Source organism: Clinocottus analis, unplaced genomic scaffold, assembly GCF_023055335.1.
Source record: "Clinocottus analis isolate CAN_PGR_092001 unplaced genomic scaffold, fCliAna1.0.p SCAF_3, whole genome shotgun sequence".
Classification (NCBI taxonomy): Eukaryota; Metazoa; Chordata; class Actinopteri; order Perciformes; family Cottidae; genus Clinocottus; species Clinocottus analis.
In genome coordinates this window covers 13,379,206-13,400,743 of record NW_027176042.1, presented here as the reverse complement: position 1 = coordinate 13,400,743, position 21,538 = coordinate 13,379,206, and the positions used below count along the sequence as shown (strand labels likewise).

The 21,538-nt window shown below is 39.4% G+C and overlaps 2 protein-coding genes across 2 annotated transcripts; one reads left to right on the top strand and one right to left on the bottom strand.

The window, feature by feature from the left end:
• The first annotated feature begins 961 nt into the window (after positions 1-961).
• On the top strand, positions 962-5,622 carry LOC137796265 (pepsin A-like). The gene is made up of 9 exons (XM_068594100.1): positions 962-1,017; positions 1,852-2,002; positions 2,088-2,205; positions 2,569-2,687; positions 3,053-3,249; positions 3,385-3,501; positions 3,633-3,777; positions 3,860-3,958; positions 5,291-5,622. Exons 1-9 carry the CDS (start codon positions 962-964, stop codon positions 5,420-5,422), a joined length of 1,134 nt encoding a protein of 377 aa, XP_068450201.1. The 3' UTR covers positions 5,423-5,622.
• A 3,105-nt stretch (positions 5,623-8,727) lies between these two features.
• Positions 8,728-11,880, bottom strand: LOC137796662 (amphoterin-induced protein 1-like). The gene is made up of 2 exons (XM_068594715.1): positions 11,766-11,880; positions 8,728-10,727 (listed from the first exon to the last, which is right to left on the bottom strand). Exon 2 carries the CDS (start codon positions 10,664-10,666, stop codon positions 9,131-9,133), a length of 1,536 nt encoding a protein of 511 aa, XP_068450816.1. The 5' UTR covers positions 10,667-10,727; positions 11,766-11,880; the 3' UTR covers positions 8,728-9,130.
• Positions 11,881-21,538: the final 9,658 nt, after the last annotated feature.

Genomic DNA, 21,538 nt, shown 5'->3' with positions numbered 1-21,538 from the left:
TATTGGTCTTTTATCTCACACACGACCAAATCAATTAGTTTCATGAAGCTGTAGGTTTGTTTTCCTCAGTGAGGTTTATACATGTTGATTTAAATCAGGCCTGTAAGTATACAAAATACATTTTAAACTCTAACTTCACTATATGTATGCAGCTTATTTAAGTGCATATATATACAGTGTGTGTATAAACCTCACTGATGAAAACAACCTTCTACAGCTTCATTAAACTATTTAAGTTTAGTTGTATGTTTTTATTTTGATAATAGGATCTTAATTATTTATCATTAACTGAAATAGTCAATAGAAAAGGTGAAACTTATTTTTTTGGTCATTTATATTTAAAAAAAACCTGAACACAGAACTGTTTTTTTCTTTCAGCTGGATGTGTTGACTTGAACCGTGTAAACTTATATTATTTACTTAATGCTAAATTGATTGACATAAGATTAAAAGGCATTGAGATCAAAGTGCTCTGCTCCATTGTTTTCTTTATCTGAATTTACGCATTCACCCCTCTCTAAAGTGGTTTATAAATAAATATGTATATAGTTCTATAATTTATTACCTCTTGATGTGAAATCCTTTATTCTATTCAAAGTATTAACTGAAATATTCAATAGAAAAAGTAAAACATTTTTTAGTCATTTATAGTCAACAAACCTTTAATTCATAGCTGTTTATTTTATTCCAGCTGGGTGTGTTGACTTGTCCAAGTTTACTTTGAATAAATAACTTATTTTATTTACTTAATGCTAAATTGATTGACATTAGATTAAAAGGCAGTGGGATCAAAGCGCTCTGCTCCATTCGTTTCTTTTATCTGATTTCATTCAGCGCTGGTTTCTTATCGGTTCAGCTGTATTGGTGTTGCTGTAAAAAGGAGGAGTTGAGTTTAGTTTGAGCTCTACATAAAACAACATCTGCACTACTGTGAGATCTTTATTGGGTCGCTTTAGACATGATGAAGTCTGTCTTTGTTTTACTAACGTTCTTGGCTGTCTCACAGGGAATTATCAAGTAAGATATGCAACAAACTTTCATTCATGATAACATAACTATGCTATTTACTGTATTTTAGAGTGTTGTTGCTAAATGTGTTTTTCAATGTCAATAGATGTAAAAATTCAGAGTTGTGGAAGAAATTCAGAGCAAATTAGAATTAGGAGATGATGCTCACTAAGATTTATTTCAAGAATATTTAAAATTCTGTTTAAAATAATACAACCATGGTACGCTTTAAGACAATTTTGAGCTAAAATTAAACTTTGAAAACATGTCTCAAAAATACATTTTATATACCTTGATGCTTTATTTGTAATTGTCTTCTTCTAGTTGATGTTTTCCTTTTTGATGGCCTTTTATAAAGGTTTAATATTTTCAGATTTTCTTTATAAGAGAAAAAAATGCATTCACACAAAGTAAAACATACTTAATATGTTAAAATATAAAGCAGCATTCATATTATAGTATTACAATCATTTCGGCTACATTTTTTATGATAAAAATGATCGCGTACCAACATTGACTTATATACTTTACATATTTGTTCACCATGTGACGCCCTGACTTGGTCCATATGCTGAATTAGTCCGTGAATTAGTAGCACCTGCACCTGTCTGGCATTGCTGCCATCGGTGTGTGAATGACAGACAAACTGTGAAGTTGGATAAAAGCGCGAGACAAACTCGACCTTTTCTAGCTCAGAAGAATGCTCTTGTTTAGTTTTCCGTCCTACTTCCTGAAATCACTCAGGCTGAAACTCCTTTTTAGGTTAAGCTATGAGGGGCTGACATATTCTCAAAACATGTTTGAGAGTGTGCAATCAGATAGCTGTTGAAACTGCCTGTTCAGGATTCCCATGATGAGAGGGAAGTCAGCCAGGCAGCAGCTGGAGGAGAGAGGACTGCTGGAAGAGTACAGGAGCAAGTTTCCACACAACCCAGCAGCAAAGTTTCTCCCGAGGGACGAGCAGAGTGTGGTGCCCATGACCTTCGACCCAGATGTAAGTAGCACAGAACCACTGTGTACTCGGCCCGGTAAAAGCATGAAATGCATGATCTCACTGGATTATCTTATTTTGTGCAAAGACAACGTACTATGGAGAGATTGGTATCGGGACCCCACCTCAGATGTTTAAGGTTCTCTTTGACACCGGCTCCTCCGACCTGTGGGTTCCCTCTGTGAGCTGCACCAGCTCTGCTTGTGGTGAGTTTCATGATAAAACGTCATTTAACATCGTGATCATCCTGTATGTGTTTCAGGCAACCAAATGGATTTACTATTTTTAACCAAAAATGTTAAACTGGTTCATATTTCTTATTTCATTTTGTTACGTCATAATATATAGTATATTGTATATTGCACTTTTCAAAGGATTTTTGATGCACTTTTTAAACAAAAGGATTCATCAATAATTCAAATAAATGTTAGTTGCAGCCCGACTTTTGAAAATATTACTAAATTGACAATATGTGCATACTGAAGCCTTTGTAACAGAAGATGTCTTCGTGTATGAAGCGATAATGAGATATACTCTGTCACTGTTTCTCTCTCTCTCTCTGTCACCAGTCAAACATTCAAAGTTCAACAGCTCGGCATCCTCCACTTTTCAGGCAGGCACCAGGACTTTCCGCATCTCGTATTACAGTGGATATACATCAGGGATTACTGGATATGATCTCATAAAGGTGGGGACAAAACATTCACATTAGTAACTAAAAATCTAAAAAATATTTGATGTTTACTGCACCTTATTTATTTACTTTATTGATTCATATTTTGATTCGTGAAAAAGCAGTTTGTAGGCTCCTTGACACGTTTAAGACGTCGATGAGTTGTTCTGCGTATGGCTTCATTAAAGTTATTATTGGACGTCGCAATATTTCACAAAAAAGCAAGTCTTTATGAAAACATTTACATTAATATATTAGCACCTACTAAAGTAGAGGGTCTGAGTAGTTATTCCACCATTACTGCTGAGATGCAACGTGTACTTGTCCCACACTGGACGTGATCTGTTCCTATATCACTACTATTTGCACTTCCCCATCAGATTGGAAACCTCTTCGTGGACCACCAGATCTTTGGCATCACTGAAACAGAGTCAGCTTTCCTGGACTTTGTGCCCTGGGATGGGATTGTTGGTCTGGCCTTCCCTGGTTTATCCGACCAGGGAGGCACACCTTTATTTAACAACCTGTGGAACCAGGGAAAAATCGACCAGTACATGTTCTCCATGTACCTGAACAGGTGAGGCCTCCTTTGAGTCACAAACAGACAAATACAAAATGCTACAAATCGTTTAACTGGTTTCCTTGTGCTGGATGGTATGTTTGTGACCAGTGCAGTGCTCATTTTCTTAAAAGAAAATCTCTGTCCCACCAGTTCTGTAGAGGGCAGTATGTTGATCCTGGGAGGAACGGATTCCTCATATTACATCAGAACCTTGCAGTGGATCCCTCTGTATCAGGCCACAAACTATTGGAACATCGAAATACGCAGGTAGTATCCTTTTCAGGTTTGAATGTCCACGTTGTGTTCTCAACATCGTGGCCACTTCACAATTAACATCATTTGGAGGTCTTCTTCTTGCCTTGATGTATGTAACAGATGCATATTCCTTCATGTTGCAGCATCACCATCAACGGCAACACGGTTGCGTGCTCTGGCGGTTGTGTAGCATCCGTGGACTCTGGCACTTCTCTTATCATCGGCCCCAGCAAAGATATTACCAACATCAATGGTTGGTTGGGAGCCTCATCAGATCCGAATGGTGAAGTGAGTGTGTTTAATGTTTTGTATTATATTGTATATTTCAGTAAACTGCTCTGGGTTAACATGTTGTTGATCTGTCTCTCAGGCTACAGTGAGCTGCGGTGTCACAAGTTACTTGCCAGAAATTGTGTTCCACATCAGTGGCTATGACTTTGCTCTTCCTCCATCTGCCTACATCATACAGGTTTGTGTTTTAACCACTTTTTGAGACACACTTAAAGGGTTGATTATTGTTACTACGGCTTTATCAATGTAAATAAATCATGTATTAAGACACTCATAATGTATGCCATTGTTAACTTTAGAGAGTAATATAGAATCATTTATTTATATGGACAACCTTTGGGCTGCCAGGCTTTAAAACATATTTTTAGGTAATATATATTCTCCTTATGTGAAACTTGCTTTGTGTTTTTAGCTCTTTAATGAAGCAGGACAAGTCTTACAAAGGACATTACAACCATTGCTTTCTAAAAAGAGCTGCAGAACATCTGAATACAAATCTGTCTGTTGACAAGTAGTTTATATTTACAACTCAAGCATATTTATGGATATTTATAAGGAGATAAATCCATAGTCCTTTATTGTTGGCATGAGAATGGGTTATGGTCTGGTGGTTCTGGAGCTTGTTTCCAGAAGGAAGTGGCTGAAGGAAGTGTGTTATTGTTGAACTCCAGAGTCGGCTACAAGACAAGGACTATTGAGCAGCAGCCAAAGAGAATTCTCACAGCATATTTTGAATGATTTAAAGCTAAATAAATAAAAAAAACTGATTCAAATTTAAGTATGTTCAAGTATCTTGACACACACACAAACAGTTCTGAGTAGATTTTAATTTGCTTAAAGACAATGTAGACAACATAGGTACAGGATGCTAAAGACAAAGGCACAAAGATAAACAAATACAAGCAAACTTAAAATGTAGCTGTTACATGCAGACAAGAGCGTGTTCACAAACTACATGTTTTCAGGTCAGTCTGTTCTATACATTCAGTTGCCTGATGAAGTCTAAAGCAACAGTTTTGCAATAAATCCCACCATGAAGAAGGTCATAATGTTGAGTTTTCTGTTGCTTTATACTGACAGAAGTTTAAACTATTTTTAACATTTGCATAAATGAGAGGAGGCTAAATAAATAGCAGGATCACCTCTTTGTGTCGTGCAATGCAGTTCCATCACACCACAATCATTCCATAACTTGTATGTATGCATTATTAGAAAGTGGGTTTTTGTTAATAAAACAGTTCAACAACTATATTCAGCAGATGCATGTGGATACTATCGTATTTAGATATCCAGAGGTGATTAAGCTGACCTGCTGCCTTCAGTCATGCTCTCTCTCTCTCTCTCTCTCTCTCTCTCCCTCTCTCTCTCTCTCTCTCTCTCTCTCTCTCTCTCTCTCTCTCTCTCTCTCCCTCTCTCTCTCTCCCTCTCTCTCTCTCTCTCTCTCTCTCTCTCTCTCTCTCTCTCTCTCTCTCTCTCTCTCTCTCTCTCTCTCTCTCTCTCCTCTTCTCAGTCTGCGTCCGAGTGCAGAACAGGGTTTGCATCCGGCACCTGGATCCTGGGTGAGGTCTTCATGCGGCAGTTCTACACTGCTTTTGATGTCGGCAACAACCGGGTGGGCTTTGCTCAGGCTGTGAGGAGCTGAGCCAGTTTAAAGTCATTGACTTTATTTTAATAACCATGATTCGCTGCAAATCAAACTATCCTATCATAGCGTTCATATTTGTAAATCTATCCAATAAAATATGACTTAAAGTCAGCATCTCTCTGTTGTGAACGAGGAATTGAGGGACTTAAGTGCCTGTACAGTTCTCCCAGAATATTACAAATACTACAAAGGCAAGTATCAACCCAAATGTTTTACTCTTATATGGATCTGTCTTTCGGTGGCCACTAGATGGCAGAGGACTCAGTGAGTCCTCCACCATTCATGTGATTCTCCTGGGAGTGGCCCGAGGAGAGGATGAGTCATCATACTTAGAATTCAGTCTCTAAAACAGAACCGACTGCCCGTCATTCATTGTCAACAGGCGCCGACTTACATTCATGCCTTCTGTGTCTGTGATGTTCAGTGATCTGAGTTTTTCTTTAGGCTGCTGCGTTTGTTCTAATTATAATCTGTGATTTACGGGGATGTCATTCAGCTCTTTTCCATTTCAACATGAGCATCAACACACTGGTTGTTAACCCTCTTATACCTCATATGAACACTTTTATTTAAGTTACTATTTCAATATTTATTTAACAATGAAATACTTTTAAACTCAGAATTGTGTGCTGCATTGCTGTAGTGTATTTTCCAAACGTTTCAATGTAGTTGCACACACCGGGCTGGTGTTGCATGTGAGGTGGGTAAAGCTAGCAACATGGGGAGCATGGACATCCCTGCAGACCTGTTTAATCATTCATCCTGCAGAGGAGCTCCAGGGCCGCAGGTGAGGTTTCACACTGCAGCCTCTGTCAGAAAGATTCACTGACTTCTTTACAAAAAAGGAACTCTGAATAATGATTCTGCACAGTCATGTGTAGAAATGTGATGTCCCTTGTCCCTAATAATGGTGTTTCTTCTTGAGACAACTACAACATTAAGAGGACTTTTTTTTCACTAGTATCTGAGGCCTGAATTAGACATAAAACATCAGGAGGCCAGTGTATTACTGATCCAACTGGCTGTTCTCTTCTGGCAAAGGAGAGTGAATACAGATCAGAGGGCTCACTCTGCTCACAGAGATCCTACGGTCAACAAGCCAAATAAGGGTGAGAAGCCAGCAGCACCGAATGTTGCCAGAAGAAAGTAAGTCTGAGCAGCAGGTGCAATACAATGCGACTCCCTGGGTGTCAATTTCTCAAAACGTCAAACTATCCCAGTAACTTCTATTTGATAGGTTCAATGCATTTACAAGAATACAGCAAAAATAATTCACTCTTTGTTGACATAATTGTAGTTTATGAAATACAGAAACGGAACAATAATATACAAGATATAATACAGTAAATAATAACATACAATGAGTCCTTAAACAGGATTGCATATATTATTATATAAGCGTGTGGCCTAAATAAATACAGTAACCTTAATATACTAATAACAATATAACTGTTCCGACTGTTAACACTAAACAAGTGGATTATTCATTCTCAAACTATGACAGTCTTTGGTGATAAGTATCTTTTAGAGGACAAAGGAAATAGTACATGCCTACAGTAGCATTAGTCAATGAAGTTCCTCCTGTTTTTGCTACATTATTAGACCACACTGCTATGATGGTCTACAGTGACACATTTAATTAAGGTGTTAATTCACCTAACTTGTCTTGAAAAAGCACCATGACGAGTGACAGGATAAGAGTAACTGCTCCTTCGAAATACAAGTTAATTTACAGTACAGTGCTACATCTATCATCTGTGATTGCCTTGATCTGTTATTTTTCTGTTAGTAAGAATAATGATGTCTGTATTGTATTATTAGCAATGCTACTTTAAACTGTGAGACAATAATTCAGAGCCAGAGTAGCTTTAAGTTTGTGAAAACATAATCTGAACCTATCTCGTGTCGTGTATTGTTTTATATAATCAACACCGCTCTAGTTATGGTGTGAGCCTCTAAAATCAACAATTTGAAGGTATTTCAGTGATGTAACTGAAAGAAGACGTGTTTGAAAACGTCTTCCTTTCAATTACAGTTGCTTTGTGTCAGGAGGCCTGCGTGCTGGCTGCACTTTGAGCTGCTATTTCTGACTGTGTTTATGAGAGTGCTGGCTGGCTGGCTGGCATTTGCTGATTTGTTGAGGGTTGGGCACTAAAGCATTCTCTCACTCTCAGTTGTTTCCCTTGGGTGCAGCTTCCCGGCTGTTAACTGTCCAGTGTGACAGGATGTACATTGATGTTAGCAGTGTGAAAGTAGCGTTATTTGTGTTTCTTTCCATGTATCTGTTCTAAACTAGAACTGACGTTGAAGCATTTTTGAACATGATTAAGCTTTTTTTCACAGTTCAAATTAAGAATATCGGCTGAACTCAGCAGAAGCTTCACTGACATTGGACAGCTGTCAACTGTGAATATCTGCAGACCCCACAGGTGTAATACATTTTTTATAAGATCTCTTTAAAAATGTCATGAATGCAAATTCCGCGTAAAATGGTTAGAATAAGCAGACATGTTGCAAAAAGGACCATAATGTTTGCAGTGTCACCTGGAAAGGACCATGCACTTAAATTACTGGATATTACATTTTTGTTATGATTGTTCTCGTTATGGAGAAACAATTTAAATTGGATTTAATAGAAACTAGGATTTCAGAATAAAGTGAATTCAAGTAATAGTATGATGTTTCACAAATGGCTTTCTGAATCAAAAATGACTTAAAATAGACTTGAATACAAAGAAGTATTTAAAAAAAAAAGCAAATCAACAGAAGCTCAGTTACTAAAAACACATATTGTGAACTGAATCACACTTAAATCCTAAATAAGTTAAAATTGCATCAGTAATTGATGATACTGTAATCCTTACAGTATCATCTCCTGTAAAGTCAGACCAAACCGGAATGTAAAACAGCATACTGTTTAAACGTCTTGCAGTGCTAATTAGGCAAGCTCTGAATAAAAAAACCTTCTCTTTCAAGCAGCAATTTTTGTCCAACATCTTCAAAACTTCCAATCTTTGTGTCATGATCCCCAGTGCATAAAAAAGCTGGATAACTTTTATTCAAAGCAGAGCCTCAGTTTAAGTAGTAGCAAGCTGTTTTCATGCTGTTTGTTATCTCTGAATAATTAGTTGCTATTTGTACATTTCTTATTTCTAATGATATATATATATATATATATATATATATATATGTATATATATATATATATATATATATATATATATATATATATATATATATATATATATATATATATATATATATATATATACATACATACATATATACATTTCCAACACATTTTCCTACGTGCAGAGCAAGTCCTTGCAGGGCTAGCCAATGGTTTGCTGTAAAAGTGACACTATTGCAAATATTAAGAGCATTAGTTGTATTTCGTGAATGAAAATTTAGGTTCAGCAATAAAACAAACAGTTGCAAGTATGTGAAACAACTGAGATATATGCAATCAAAATATTTTATGTCACAAATTATTTTAACCATTTTTTTCTGCATTAACAGAATGTTTTGTGATACTTCTACATTTTATCAAGACATTGCTCTGACAGTTTATTTATTATCAACAGTACATGCCATCATGTGAAAGACAACTAAAGCTTTAACTTTTGAATCTTGCTCATATTCAAAGCATAGACTTGTATGTAGCAGCCACATTACTGTCTTACCCTCTGGCGATGCCTCTGACTTTTACACCACCATGGGGGTATCGGAGCACACAGAGCTCACAGACTCTGCGTCAGACCTCCGTCTCTCCCTGTTGTCCCCCTGCCACTCCTCATCTTCCTCGCCTATTGGGTTCAACCTCCCATTCTGCTCCAGCTGGTTCTTAGGTTGCAGAAAGGCGCCATGTTTGTTGACGAAGCCTCCGCCTTCTTGCCCCGTCTCCACATGTGCGTGAGAGATGCTAACAGTTGAAGAGTGGAGGCTGTCTCTGGGGTCACTTTTCTCAAGACCCTGACCTGGACAACAGGCGTAGCGGCAGGGTGTGAGATAGAGGTAGATGAGAACCATAACCAAACTGACCAGACATCCTATGAGGGTGGTGTAGGCGGTTTTTAGGTTCTCCAGCCCCCCATTCTCGGTGGAATTAAACACCATTACAGTTACATACACGGTCTCATTGAAAGATTCACTGGTGGCATAGCAGGTGTAGACCCCAGAGTCCTCCGCTTTCAGGGGCCCAATCTGGAGACTGTTGTCATCATTAGTACGCACCTCAGCAGTCTTGCATGCTGGAGACACCGGGATGTTTCCAGGTAGTACCCAGCTCTTCGTCATGTTCCTCTCCCTGGTGTCACAGTCCAAGACTAGGAACTGCTCCAAGTAGGCTATTTTCTCCATAGCCGTGACCTCAGTACAATTCAAAAACACCTTGTTCAGATCCATTATGGCAATTTTTTCTTTCTGCAGGCCTGGTAACAGACAAGTGTGGCTTCCCCTGAAGTCCGTGGCCGAGCTGAGCTCCTTGAGGTACCAGCGTGCCACCACTTCATGCACCTCGCAGCTGCAGGGCAGAGGGTTGTTATGAAAGTACAGGCCATTCTTGATCCAGGCGGGCAGAGCCTGGAGTTCACTGAGGGGCAGGGCTTTGATTCGATTAGAGGACACATCCAGCAGTCTGAGAGTGTCAAGGCGGCTCCGCTCCTTCACCAGCTCCAGGGGGAAGCGTGAGATCAGGTTGTGGCTCAGGTAGAGCCTCTGCAGACTGTTGAGACCAGAGAAGGCAGTGCGATCTATCTGAGAGATGCGGTTGCTGTAAAGCAGCAGCACCTCCAGGTGCTCAAGCGGCTCAAAAATTAACTCGTCCAGCTGGCGGATTCCATTAGAGGAAAGGTCCAGGTACCGAAGCTTTTTCACATTCGCAAAGGCCTCAGAGGAGAGGAAGTTGAGGCCATTGTAGCTGAGAAGCAGACTGTGCAGTCTGTCGAGTGTGACAGGGGTCCAATCGGCACGCAGCTTGGTGATGGTGTTGAAGCTGAGGTCCAGAACAGCAGTATATTGTGGAAGAGTGATGGGAGCGTTGGTTAGATTCATCTTGGAGCAGCTGATGATGTTGCTGGCACACACACAAGTCTTGTGACAGTCCAGAGGGTTTCCTATTAGCTGGGCACTGACTCTTACAGTTGGCAACAATAAAGCCAGAGGTAGAACTGTGATAAAGCTCCTTCCTCTGAACAGCGCTTCAGAAGCACCATGGGAAATCCAGAGTGACCCCCCCATCATGTCAAGCTTATAAACTATAGCAGTCTGGATGCCTTCTAGTCTTCAGGGGAGATTCGTGGAGCTGCATAGATAATGAGATCAATAAATCAGCACTGTTTTACAGAGAATCCAAATGACAGATATTTTGTACTTTTGTTAGCGCTCACATCTCATGCTCTAATGCACCAGTGTGTGCATTTCAGAAGCTCTTAACTAGACACCTGCTTTGAATATTATCAGCTGATATAACGGTCAATACAAGCAGTTGCCAGCGTGTGATGCAAGGCTCAAACAAACACAGACCTTTGATGCAGAAGACTGCTGTTCGTGTCCTGTGCATGGATGTATAAAGAGAGCTGGATACAACATTGAAGGTGGGGCCCCGTTCATTTCTATGACAGTTGATCAGTGGTGCATAATGCCGAAAAAATTAAACTGCCGGGTATAACATTAATCAGATGTCTCTTTCACAATGTAAGTCTATGGGAACATTTGATGGACCTAGAAGTTATAATTCCCTGCTTTGACCACTGTGTCAAACTGGCTTCAAACCCTGCTGCTCATCCAGGGGAACTTGCAAAAGTCTCTCCACCCGAGTAGCTAACCATAACCACTGGAGGTCAACGCTAACCTTAGCCACCTCGCCAGAGTTTTGCAAATCCAGGGCTACCATAGAGAGCAACCAGGCTGAGGACTCGGTCCTGTGTGATACCTAAAGAGGATGTTGATTTATTTTTTACTTATACTTAAGTTATGTAACAAGCATACACATTATTTTTGAAAACCACAATTTTGTCGAAACCTGTATTTATTCTGTTTTAATTCACAACATTAAGTTTCACCTTCACAACGTGCCCGGCTGCATTCAGATAACGCCCATCCTATTGGCTGACAACGATAAGGGTGCACCAAGTGGTCAAAAGGTTACGGATGATGGATGGGCAGCAAAACGTCGTCATAACACATTTGATGAAATTAACGAAATGAATCGCAGCATCATACACATTATATATCCTGAAAGAGTATGCTGTAGTTTGTTTGATCTGCCTCCTCCGACCAGCATCAAATCTCCTCATTGTGTCCCAGCAGGCGGAGGTGTCCCGCCCGCTAGTTCCTTTACCTTTTCTTGGTTTCTAAAGATCCGAAGGGAAAAGAGGAGAGTCTTCAACAGTCCGGTCCCAGAGGCGATCCGCTACAGGACAGTCGCATCCTCTTCATCGCAGCAGCAGCGATCTGCGGTCGCACAGGATGACCGGGAGGAAGCCGGTCTGCGGTCCGCACTGATGAGGAAATGCAACCATCTGATAGTTGATCTGAGGGACGCAAACAGCAGAGCAGGGGGTGTGTCTCTCTCCCTCTCAACATTTATAAGTGCTAGACTATATTAGGCTACACTTCATCCTCAGATGACCAAGTGCTCTGACCGCCATAACAGCAACATCTAATCTGTATTACACATGTTGAATGACGATTTCCCTGCCGTGTGGTAAACATCTGGGACTGAACTGTCTTTAATATGGTATCCAGATCGATGCCGGGCTGGTTTCCCCTGTCGTCATTTCTTTCCCCAGGGCTCATTGCATTATTATATTTCCATTATCATGATGCATCTTTGACACAGGGGAGACCTCAGGGGTGATGTAATTTGTCCTTTCTTTTGATGAAGTCCTTCCCTCTGGTTCATCTTATTGCTCTGGTGAAGGACAGAGCAAATGTGTGAACTGCAGCTGCAGCAGTCTTTAACACAGGACGTGATGTGCATGCAGCAGTGTGTGGAGGATCAATATCAGTATGTTGTGAAAATAAACATCTCAGGTTAATGAGCTTTTAATACACTTGATTACATAAGTATGATTTATACATGATACTTTAGCTTGTACGATTTATTTAATTGATCATATAATTAAGACTTTTTCCACCATGAGTTGACCAACCTGTTTGAGTTCAACTCTTCTTTATATTCATTCTCCCACCTCCTGTGCAATGTGAGTTTTCTATCTCGTAATACCTGATCCCATGTTTGTCATGTGATCATTTGATTAGACACACAATTTTAGAAAAATGCAACATATAAGCACAAAACCAAAACAATTAAGGTCTTTTTGGCCACTGCTGACACAAAAGATGGTGTTGAACACATCATTTTCATATGTTCGTCATTTAAGTTGATGTGGTGATGAACTTGTTCACAAACAGTTGTGATATTTACACATCCAGCCGTTACTGGGCAGCTTTATCATTAATTTGGAGCTGAGTTTGGAGCTGAGTTTCCGCTCTATTCTCTCTCTTTATGTGTTGGTTAGAGCCCTCCTGAGAGCAGTGGGACAGTGAGAGTGAACCAAATCAGTAAGATGCAGAAAGAAAGTGCTGCAACTCCCAATCTTCAGAAAGCTGAGGGACCCTACATGACCGCTTTCACATTGTCATTTGATACAATGTTTTTTTAAAATAAAAATGTTATTTATAGCTGCTTTAAAATTGTATTTTGACACAAGAGCCAAATATTAGATAATAAACCAGGACCAACAACACATTAAGGCCTTGCCACTTGAGGATATTGTCTTGAATTAGATTATCACAACCCAGGTGACACAAAGTTTTGCCTCTGTGGACCCATGCAGGGCAGATGCCAACTTTGGCCAGTTGGTAGTCCGACTGTAATAATAGTTCCTCGTTATTCACACAAATTGCCCCGGGATAAAGTTGTAAGTTTTTACATAGTCCAGTGCACATTTACTGCAATTAAACCGGACACACACATTGTATTGATGAGATAACTTGCATGCAGTAGAGGAAGACTCAAACACAAACAAAACACATCACATAGAGCAGAAGTCAGTTTGATTCTAGTTGAGGGTTACACAGGAGCATTTGTATGCAGGACACAATATAACAAATCTAGGCTATAAAAGGCTATAAAGCGCAAGACGACACACTGGTGCTGAACGCCACAACAGGAATACCAGAACACACATGATTGGAGTCTAGAAGGAGGTCAAAAGGGCAACGAGGCAGAAGTCAACGTGACAGACGACCAGCCAGCTCATGTACATTAAAATACCTCGTTATCAATCTTCTGAGCACAAGGTCACCTCGCAGAGACACCCTCACATAAAAAGTGATGTGAGGATTAAATGGTCCACAGAGCTGGTTGCTATGGCTGCCAAGGGTAGGAGGTGATAGTGGAGAAAGCAAACAATGAGAGCACCCAGTCTGAAATGATTGTAATGTAATGGGTGAAGAGAGTGAGCACAGACGGGACCATGTTACGTCAGATTGGAGCAAAGGTTTGACGCACAGCACTCGACATTGACCTGCAAGTCTTTAATTAGACGAGTTAAACTGTGACAAGATTTTGGCCAAGATTTCAACACTGCATCAAGTCACACTGTGAGTATCCATTAACAGGACAATGTTGCATTTTCCAGATGCTTTTACATCCTCGACTTTAATTAATCTTGTCCACATCCTGTCAAAATTAATGAACCACGGGTCAAAGTACAAAATAATAATGCAACCTACCTTTTAACAATCTTCAGAATTGTCTGAAAGGCTTTTACTCAAAGCTGTTCTTGTTAACTTGGAAAAAAGTAAATTAAGTCAAACAATTTGTACTCTTTTGTATTTGTTATTTATTTATTTATTACATTTAAATGCTATCATGACTTTGCAGTAAAGATACCTGATACCTTCCCTGTTAAATTAACAATATTACTCAAAGTCAAAGATACTTTGAATTCTAAGGATTCAAACTTTTTTTTAAAGGAGGATGAACACTTTAAATATGACAAGCAAGAAAGATGGTGCATTAAACTAAAATATCTTTGAAAGGTTTATGTGGAGTCTTTCCACCTCTGGTAAATGCTGAATGAAGCTTGTCCTTTCTTCTGACACATCCTTTATATTTTACAATGGATCAAGCTTGATCACGTTTGCACAAAAAAACTCTTACAAATAGGCATTTGGCTAAAACATTCATGTCATTCTGGAGAACGCTAATGGAGTGCATCATTAAAGGTCCATAAAGGGGATTGGGAGCATTTCTATTTTCTCTCAACCGTTATCGACATGCCGACACCATGAGCCAGCGCTTTAAAGGCTAATGATGCTAATAGCGGTAAAGAAGCAAACTACAGTAAACTTGCTGACCGAGCTGAAAGTGTTTACCTAAGGGGGAACTGGAAGATTGGTGCTACTCTTCCGGCGATATGCTGTCGATCGGCTTGTCAACAGAGCAAGGACGAGCTCAGGAGGACTTATGGACTGAGTTTGTGGACTTATAGGTGAATTTCTAAGAGATTTAGAGGACATCTGTTTTATCCTAAATACTGCTGCAGTTTGTGCGTCATGCAGTACCCTTCATTCAGGGCCAGAATTCAACTGTTCTCATGCTGGAGCTGCTAAGCATTATGGGAAAGTGTAAAGCATGCTGTATTGTGTGTAAATTGAAAAGAAAAATGATGATTCATTGAGCGTTAGCTCTTGAAACTTGAAACACCAAGGTCTTACGCCGCTCTACAAAGTCACACTTCAGAAGGAAAAGCGTGTTTTTAGTCTCCGACTTAAGAGCCTTATCTGAACCCACAAAAAAGCATAATCACTTTTTTGAAAACATGAAAATGACCAAATATACATGACTTTCACTCGACTACAAAAACATTTACTATGATTACTTGAGGTCGAGTGAGATATGAAGCTGTGTCGCTAAAACCAAGCTGTGCAGGCGCAATGCATCTGCAATCTTCACTGTATAATAATGCGACATTGGTCTCAGTAGCAGTAATTACCCATCATTACCACAGCAAAACACACACACACACACACACACACACACACACACACACACACACACACACACACACACACACACACACACACACACACGTGTGGAAACAAGCACATTATTCTACTTATGCAGCTGCTATGATGCAATGTGGCCTTGTGGAATTTTTCTTAGTTAAAACTTACAAGTATGATGTACTTAGGATCAAATCCCAACAAATAGCCTTTAAATCCCACGAAACAATTAATTCCAACAGTACAAACATTGTCTGTGAAGTCAAAACCTGATATATCTTATTCCTCTGTGTCATAGCCCTTCATTGTTTTTCAAAAACTATTAAACACATTGGTGCGCTGGTTGACATGATCCTTTAATATGATGAACGTGGGCACTGTAGTTTATTGCTATAAACGCTCACATTCTTACCAAATATGTATGAATTCATTGTTAAAAAATAGTAGCAAACAAACACCCTATTTACACCAGTAACAGTTTTAAAAAACTATAGTGCTTGCTGTTTAAAAAAATAAATGCACATTTTTTCATGAAAATAACTTTCATTGTGACCTGTTTTAAAGATTGTCCTCTTGGAGCTAACGGGCTTGAGGCTGAGAGCCACATACAGTTTGAAGAAGTTTGGAAGACCTGAGATTGATGTGCTGGTTGGTTAAGGTTGATTTTATGTGATTTGTTGACAATAACAAAACATTGACCATATCGCCGTCTTTATTCTATCTATCTTTATGAAGACAATCTTTACAAAGGACATAACTGACGCAGCCCGTTCTTGAACATAATCACAATGACTAATTCTACAGTTACAGGCTCTCTCTGGTTAATGTAGTCTTTCTATTTTCAATAACTTCATTATTGTGGTTTTCTTTTCTGAAACAAATAAAAAAAAAACAACGGGATGTTAATGGGGCCGATTAAACTGGATGAGCGTTCGCTCAGGAAGTATCAGGTAGCAGGCTTGGTTTCGGCCGAGGCCTAGTGGATGGGCGTTCTTTACTCTGGAGATTTTTAGTTCTCTCTTGTGAATTATAAATGAGCTTCGCTCTGGGGCAGTGGCAGCATTTTGTGGCAATATTCATCCAGGCCACGATGCTGCATCAGCAAAATGAGATCGACAGCTTTCCTCAAGTTGCCTACAGCTAGAATAATAATTGATGTAATTGTTTTTTTAGAACTGATCCTGGTTATGTCGCATTGTTACTGTCAGGGTGATGAGCTGAAATTCTATGTTTTGGTTCACGATATAAACTGGTGTGCCATGATGCTTTCATATGCATAATATATAATGCATGGTTGGAAAAACAGTACAATAAATAAAAAAAAACGTTTTGATAGAATCCTTGTATAATTATTGAGGTTAGGGATCAACACAACAGGTTTGTATGTACTCTACTGTTGAATTGCAGGCAGGCAAAAGGTTTACAGTCTCTGGCTTTCTCAAAATCCTTTTAACTGAGATTAATTCTGAGTGATGGCAGAATAACATGTCAATATATTAAACACATGCACAAGTGTACACTGAACAACAAGATATTTCAACTCGCATATAATGCATATCTTTGAAGTTGTTATCCGGTTTTAGTTGCATATTTTGTCTTTTTAGAATCCATAGTAATTATATGACAGTAATGTGTTGGATGTGCCACACACTGAAATTCATTCAAAGCCAGAGAGAGAATAGATACACAAATTAATAAAGCCCTAGTGAGAAATCCTGGTGAGAATCTTGCACATGATTTTCCAAAACACAGCAATACAACTCTAGTTTTACAATTATTAGCTTTTAATGTTTGGCAGGTGACTCCTTGTGTTTCTATGTGATGTTCATGTGTTATTGTGATGTGTCAGTACTACCTGTTTAATTACAAGAATGAAAACAGTAGGTGTGCTGTATGATGTGTCTTGCTACAACTATATCACAGTCTTGTTCAAGAACATACATGTTTAATTGAGCTTTTTGATGTGGATAAATGCATGAGGCTATTTATAATAATGCATTGCCAAAACAGGTGTGAGAGATATGACTGTAATCTCAGTTGCAGTGAGTGAAGCAGGCAGCTACTGTACCACACGCACAACATAATGGACACACTGCCACCATCTGGCATAGCCGACATGTTCAGGGTCCTGATCAGGAGGCAGGTTTGCTGAGTTATATGGTTGACTTTACAAAAAGACAAGCAGAATACAATCTATAAACATGTTATCCAGACAACTCAGTATATCCGCTTATTGGAACAGAACTCCTGCAATGAATGACAAACTAAAAGAATAATGTCTAATTAGTTTAATGTCTAATTTATTTAAGAACAAACAAATATTTTTGTTGTGCATCTTTTCTTCCTCCACCCATTTTCGCTGCTAAAGATAGAAATGTCATAGCAGTAGAAGTGCACTCGTGCATTTTGTTAGAAGATATTATGAAGCAAAGAGGCACGGTTGTCATGAAATATGACACATGCTTTTATTTGATCACTTACTACAAATCTCTCGCTCTCCAGAAACGTTTATAGAGCATCAGATTATAATCTATGACTGGAAGAACCAAAAGAACTTGCACATCGTCAATCACTTGGACTCACTTTATTTAAGGTTTTTTGTAAATTAAGGACTTCAAAGAATGTTTGTATTGTGTCACAAGGACTTTAGTTTCTTTGTTGTTTTGTCAGATCATCATCATCATCATTGCTATTCAGTGTCTCGTTACCTGTCTGTTACCTGTCTGTTACCTGTCTGTGGACACACTGGCATTTGGACTTATTCAAATAGAGTCTTTTGGATTGAGAGAGAGGAAACCACATCATCATCATCATCATCATCATCATCACTGCAAAAACAATACATTCATGTCATTGATGAGAAGCAGCCATTTTCCTCGTAGCAGTTATCTGACTTAAAATAATTCAGTGCATAGTAATTCCAGAGGAAAATCTTTACTGCCGCACAGTGAAGAAAACATCGATATTATGAATGACTCAGAACATCATGTATCATTTCCAAAATAAAGCTCCAGACTGGTGAATGTTAACTGATGACATAATAAGCAGTCAAAAAATTTAAATATGTTGACAGAAAACTAATCGGCAACTATTTTCTTTTTTTTTTTTTTTACAATAGATTGATCGTTAAGAGTTTTGGTGTAAAATGAATGCAATAATGACATACAATACTGTTTATTGACTCTTGATTATGGAGATTTCCTGCTTTTCTTTTTTTTTAATATCATAAACTGAATATATTTGGGTATTGGATTAAGAAATCAAGACATTTGCCAAACATTTGTCCCTATTTTCTGACAATTTATAGATTAAACAATCGATTAAGATAGAAAAATAATCTGCAGATTATCCGTGAAGAGATGCTGTCCTTCACTCATGTGCCGGTGTTGCAGAGCCTGACTGAAACACCTCTTTGTGCGATTACGTTGATGTTGTTGAACACAGAGCTGCTTAATGTTTCCACACCCGTGTGCTAAACGTGCATTTGAATTGGACGTGATTGTGTGTGTGTGTGTGTGTAGGTTGCTCTAATTGTGTTTTTGGTAAATGTAATGCCATTATATTATTCCTGAGTGCGGAGGGATATTTGTGCGTCCATATCTATAGGCGGTTATTATTGGCAGTCGGCGCTCTCTGGGGTTAGTGCGCCGTCCTTTTGCTATTTCTGAGTGCGAATGCGGAGTCTATTTTCAAGGTTGCCATGGAAACCATTGTATTTGTGGTGGCAGCGATTGGTGCTGCCAGCCGAGCAAGACTCGGCTATTTTTGTCATGAGTCAAAACCTGATGCATGCACACACACACACACACACACACACACACACACACACACACACACACACACACACCTACACACACACACACACACACACACACACACACGCCTGCACGCCTGCACGCACATGCACACACACACACACACACACACACGCCTGCACGCACATCCACACACACACACACGCACGCCTGCACGCACATGCACACACACACACACACACACACACACACACACACACACACACACACACACACACACACATGCCTGCACGCACATGCACACACACACACACATGCGCCTGCACGCACATGTACACACACACACACACACACACACACACACGCACACACGCACACACACACACGCACACACATACACACACACACACACACACGCACACACACACACACTTGGGTGTGCATGCCTGAATACAGATAAAAACAGACAGATACACTCACACAATGCGCAAAGCCACACCACATGGTTGTTTTGTTGATTTAGTCGTTTGCTGTTTAAGAGGCGTTATGTGTTACACGAGCATGTCTCCCATCTCGTCTCAGCGCTGCCAGACATCTTGATATCTTCACCATGACAACAGTAGTAATCACTGTCCATTAAATATCTCCGCCCGACTGCATTGTGTGTTTTCTTATGTTCTGCTGTATTGACAGGAAGAGAGAGATGACGTTAGCCTGCGATCAGGTTTTAAAGATCAGAGGTTAATAGAGGCTGTCGTGAAATTCACCACAGAGGAATCTGATTAAATGATGACGGTCGTCTCCTACTGTGGTGTAAAAAATCTTTGAGAGTTAAGGATATCTGGATTCTGAGATTGTGGACAAAAATACCTTTTTACAGTCTGACATAAAGGGAACATTGTGACACGTGCTCGAGCTGCAAGTTACATCATAAAGCAATTTTCATTATCGGTTATATTCTTGATTAATCAATCAATTAGTTGATAACAGTGACAAATACCCAGTACCACAATTTACCTGAATGTAAAACATGACTCTCTTTTGCTTTTTGTCCGACTATCCATCCACAATGCAAAGATATTGACTTAACAATCGCACAAGCCAAAGAGAAGCAGAAGATCCTCTTGTTTGAGGAGCTGGTACCAGAGAATGTTTGACGATGCCAACAATCAATTTCTTTTTTTAATTTGCCAAATATTTATTTGCCAATAGAAGTATCAACAATTCATTGCAGCTCCAGTATGCAGTGTGATACATACAGTTGTAAAATAAAAACAAAGCTTTAATACTACTTAGCGCTAACTTCATTTGAAGTTCACAGATTTGTGGGCTGAAAGCACCAAAATGTTTCATGCTAGTACCGCTCATCTCACAGTGACTTAACCAGTGGCATTATTATAACCAATTAGTGAACTACATTAAACAATCAGTTCAGGAGAGGAGCTGCACATGTAAAAATGCTTTTCAACAGTGTGAGAGGTCCAAGACGTGATGCTAAGAAATGAAAATGTGATTTGTGTTATCAATAACTTTATAAATGCAAATGAAAAACACCTAGGATCAGGCGGCTCCGTGGTTGCTCCTTCAGAAGAGGAGCTTCACCCATAATAGCCCAGATTTCATTGTCCTCCACTGACACAGCAATGAGATGGACTGTATATGAAAAAGATCACCCTGGCAACAAGAGCCCTAGTTTGAGAAGCTGGGATTGTGGAGGCTGAGGCCGAACCACCGCGTCCATAATTCTTGTACTGGCACTTAAATCCATGAAATTACAACCCAAATCATTAATGGCTGACTTGACAGTAAACTGGGAGAGGAACAAGAAATAAGGGATTACTTAGGAGGGTGAGTTGTCATGAATTGTGCATATTCCTATTTGTGTGTAAATAGGACACTAGGAGGTCATCTGTTAAGCGCTCAAGCATCCCAGAATATGTTCCACAAAAACTAAATGTTCATGGCTGTGCTAGTAGTCCTTGAGGCTGTCATGCTACATAACACACCAGAAAAACGTCTTGGGTGAATGAAAAATGGAAAAAACAACTTTGCTGTTCTTCAGTGGTCAATGTTCAAGGCCCTGTTGGGTTCTCATCTGCATGCTAACCTGTTATTGATAACACAAGACGATTGTATGTCACTGTATGCTGTATGATAATGGAGAGCTTGAGGCATAACACGTACAGGCCTACAGTTTGCCTGTTAACTAACTGTATATGTGACATGAAGCGTAACAGACCAGCATTTAGCATATTAGTATTATGAAGTAATAGGACAAGCCAAACTCGAAAACAGCAAGAATTCGGTGTTTGTTTAGAAGGGTGTCCTGTCATAAAATGAA

Excerpts from the sequence above, each read along its gene's own strand:
- LOC137796265 (XM_068594100.1), top strand. The coding sequence starts at position 962 with ATGAAGTCTGTCTTTGTTTTACTAACGTTCTTGGCTGTCTCACAGGGA. Across the intron at positions 2,003-2,087 it reads CCATGACCTTCGACCCAGAT|ACAACGTACTATGGAGAGAT; the intron begins GTAAGTAGCACA and ends TTTTGTGCAAAG. Across the intron at positions 2,688-3,052 it reads CTGGATATGATCTCATAAAG|ATTGGAAACCTCTTCGTGGA; the intron begins GTGGGGACAAAA and ends CTTCCCCATCAG.
- LOC137796662 (XM_068594715.1), bottom strand. The coding sequence starts at position 10,666 with ATGATGGGGGGGTCACTCTGGATTTCCCATGGTGCTTCTGAAGCGCTG.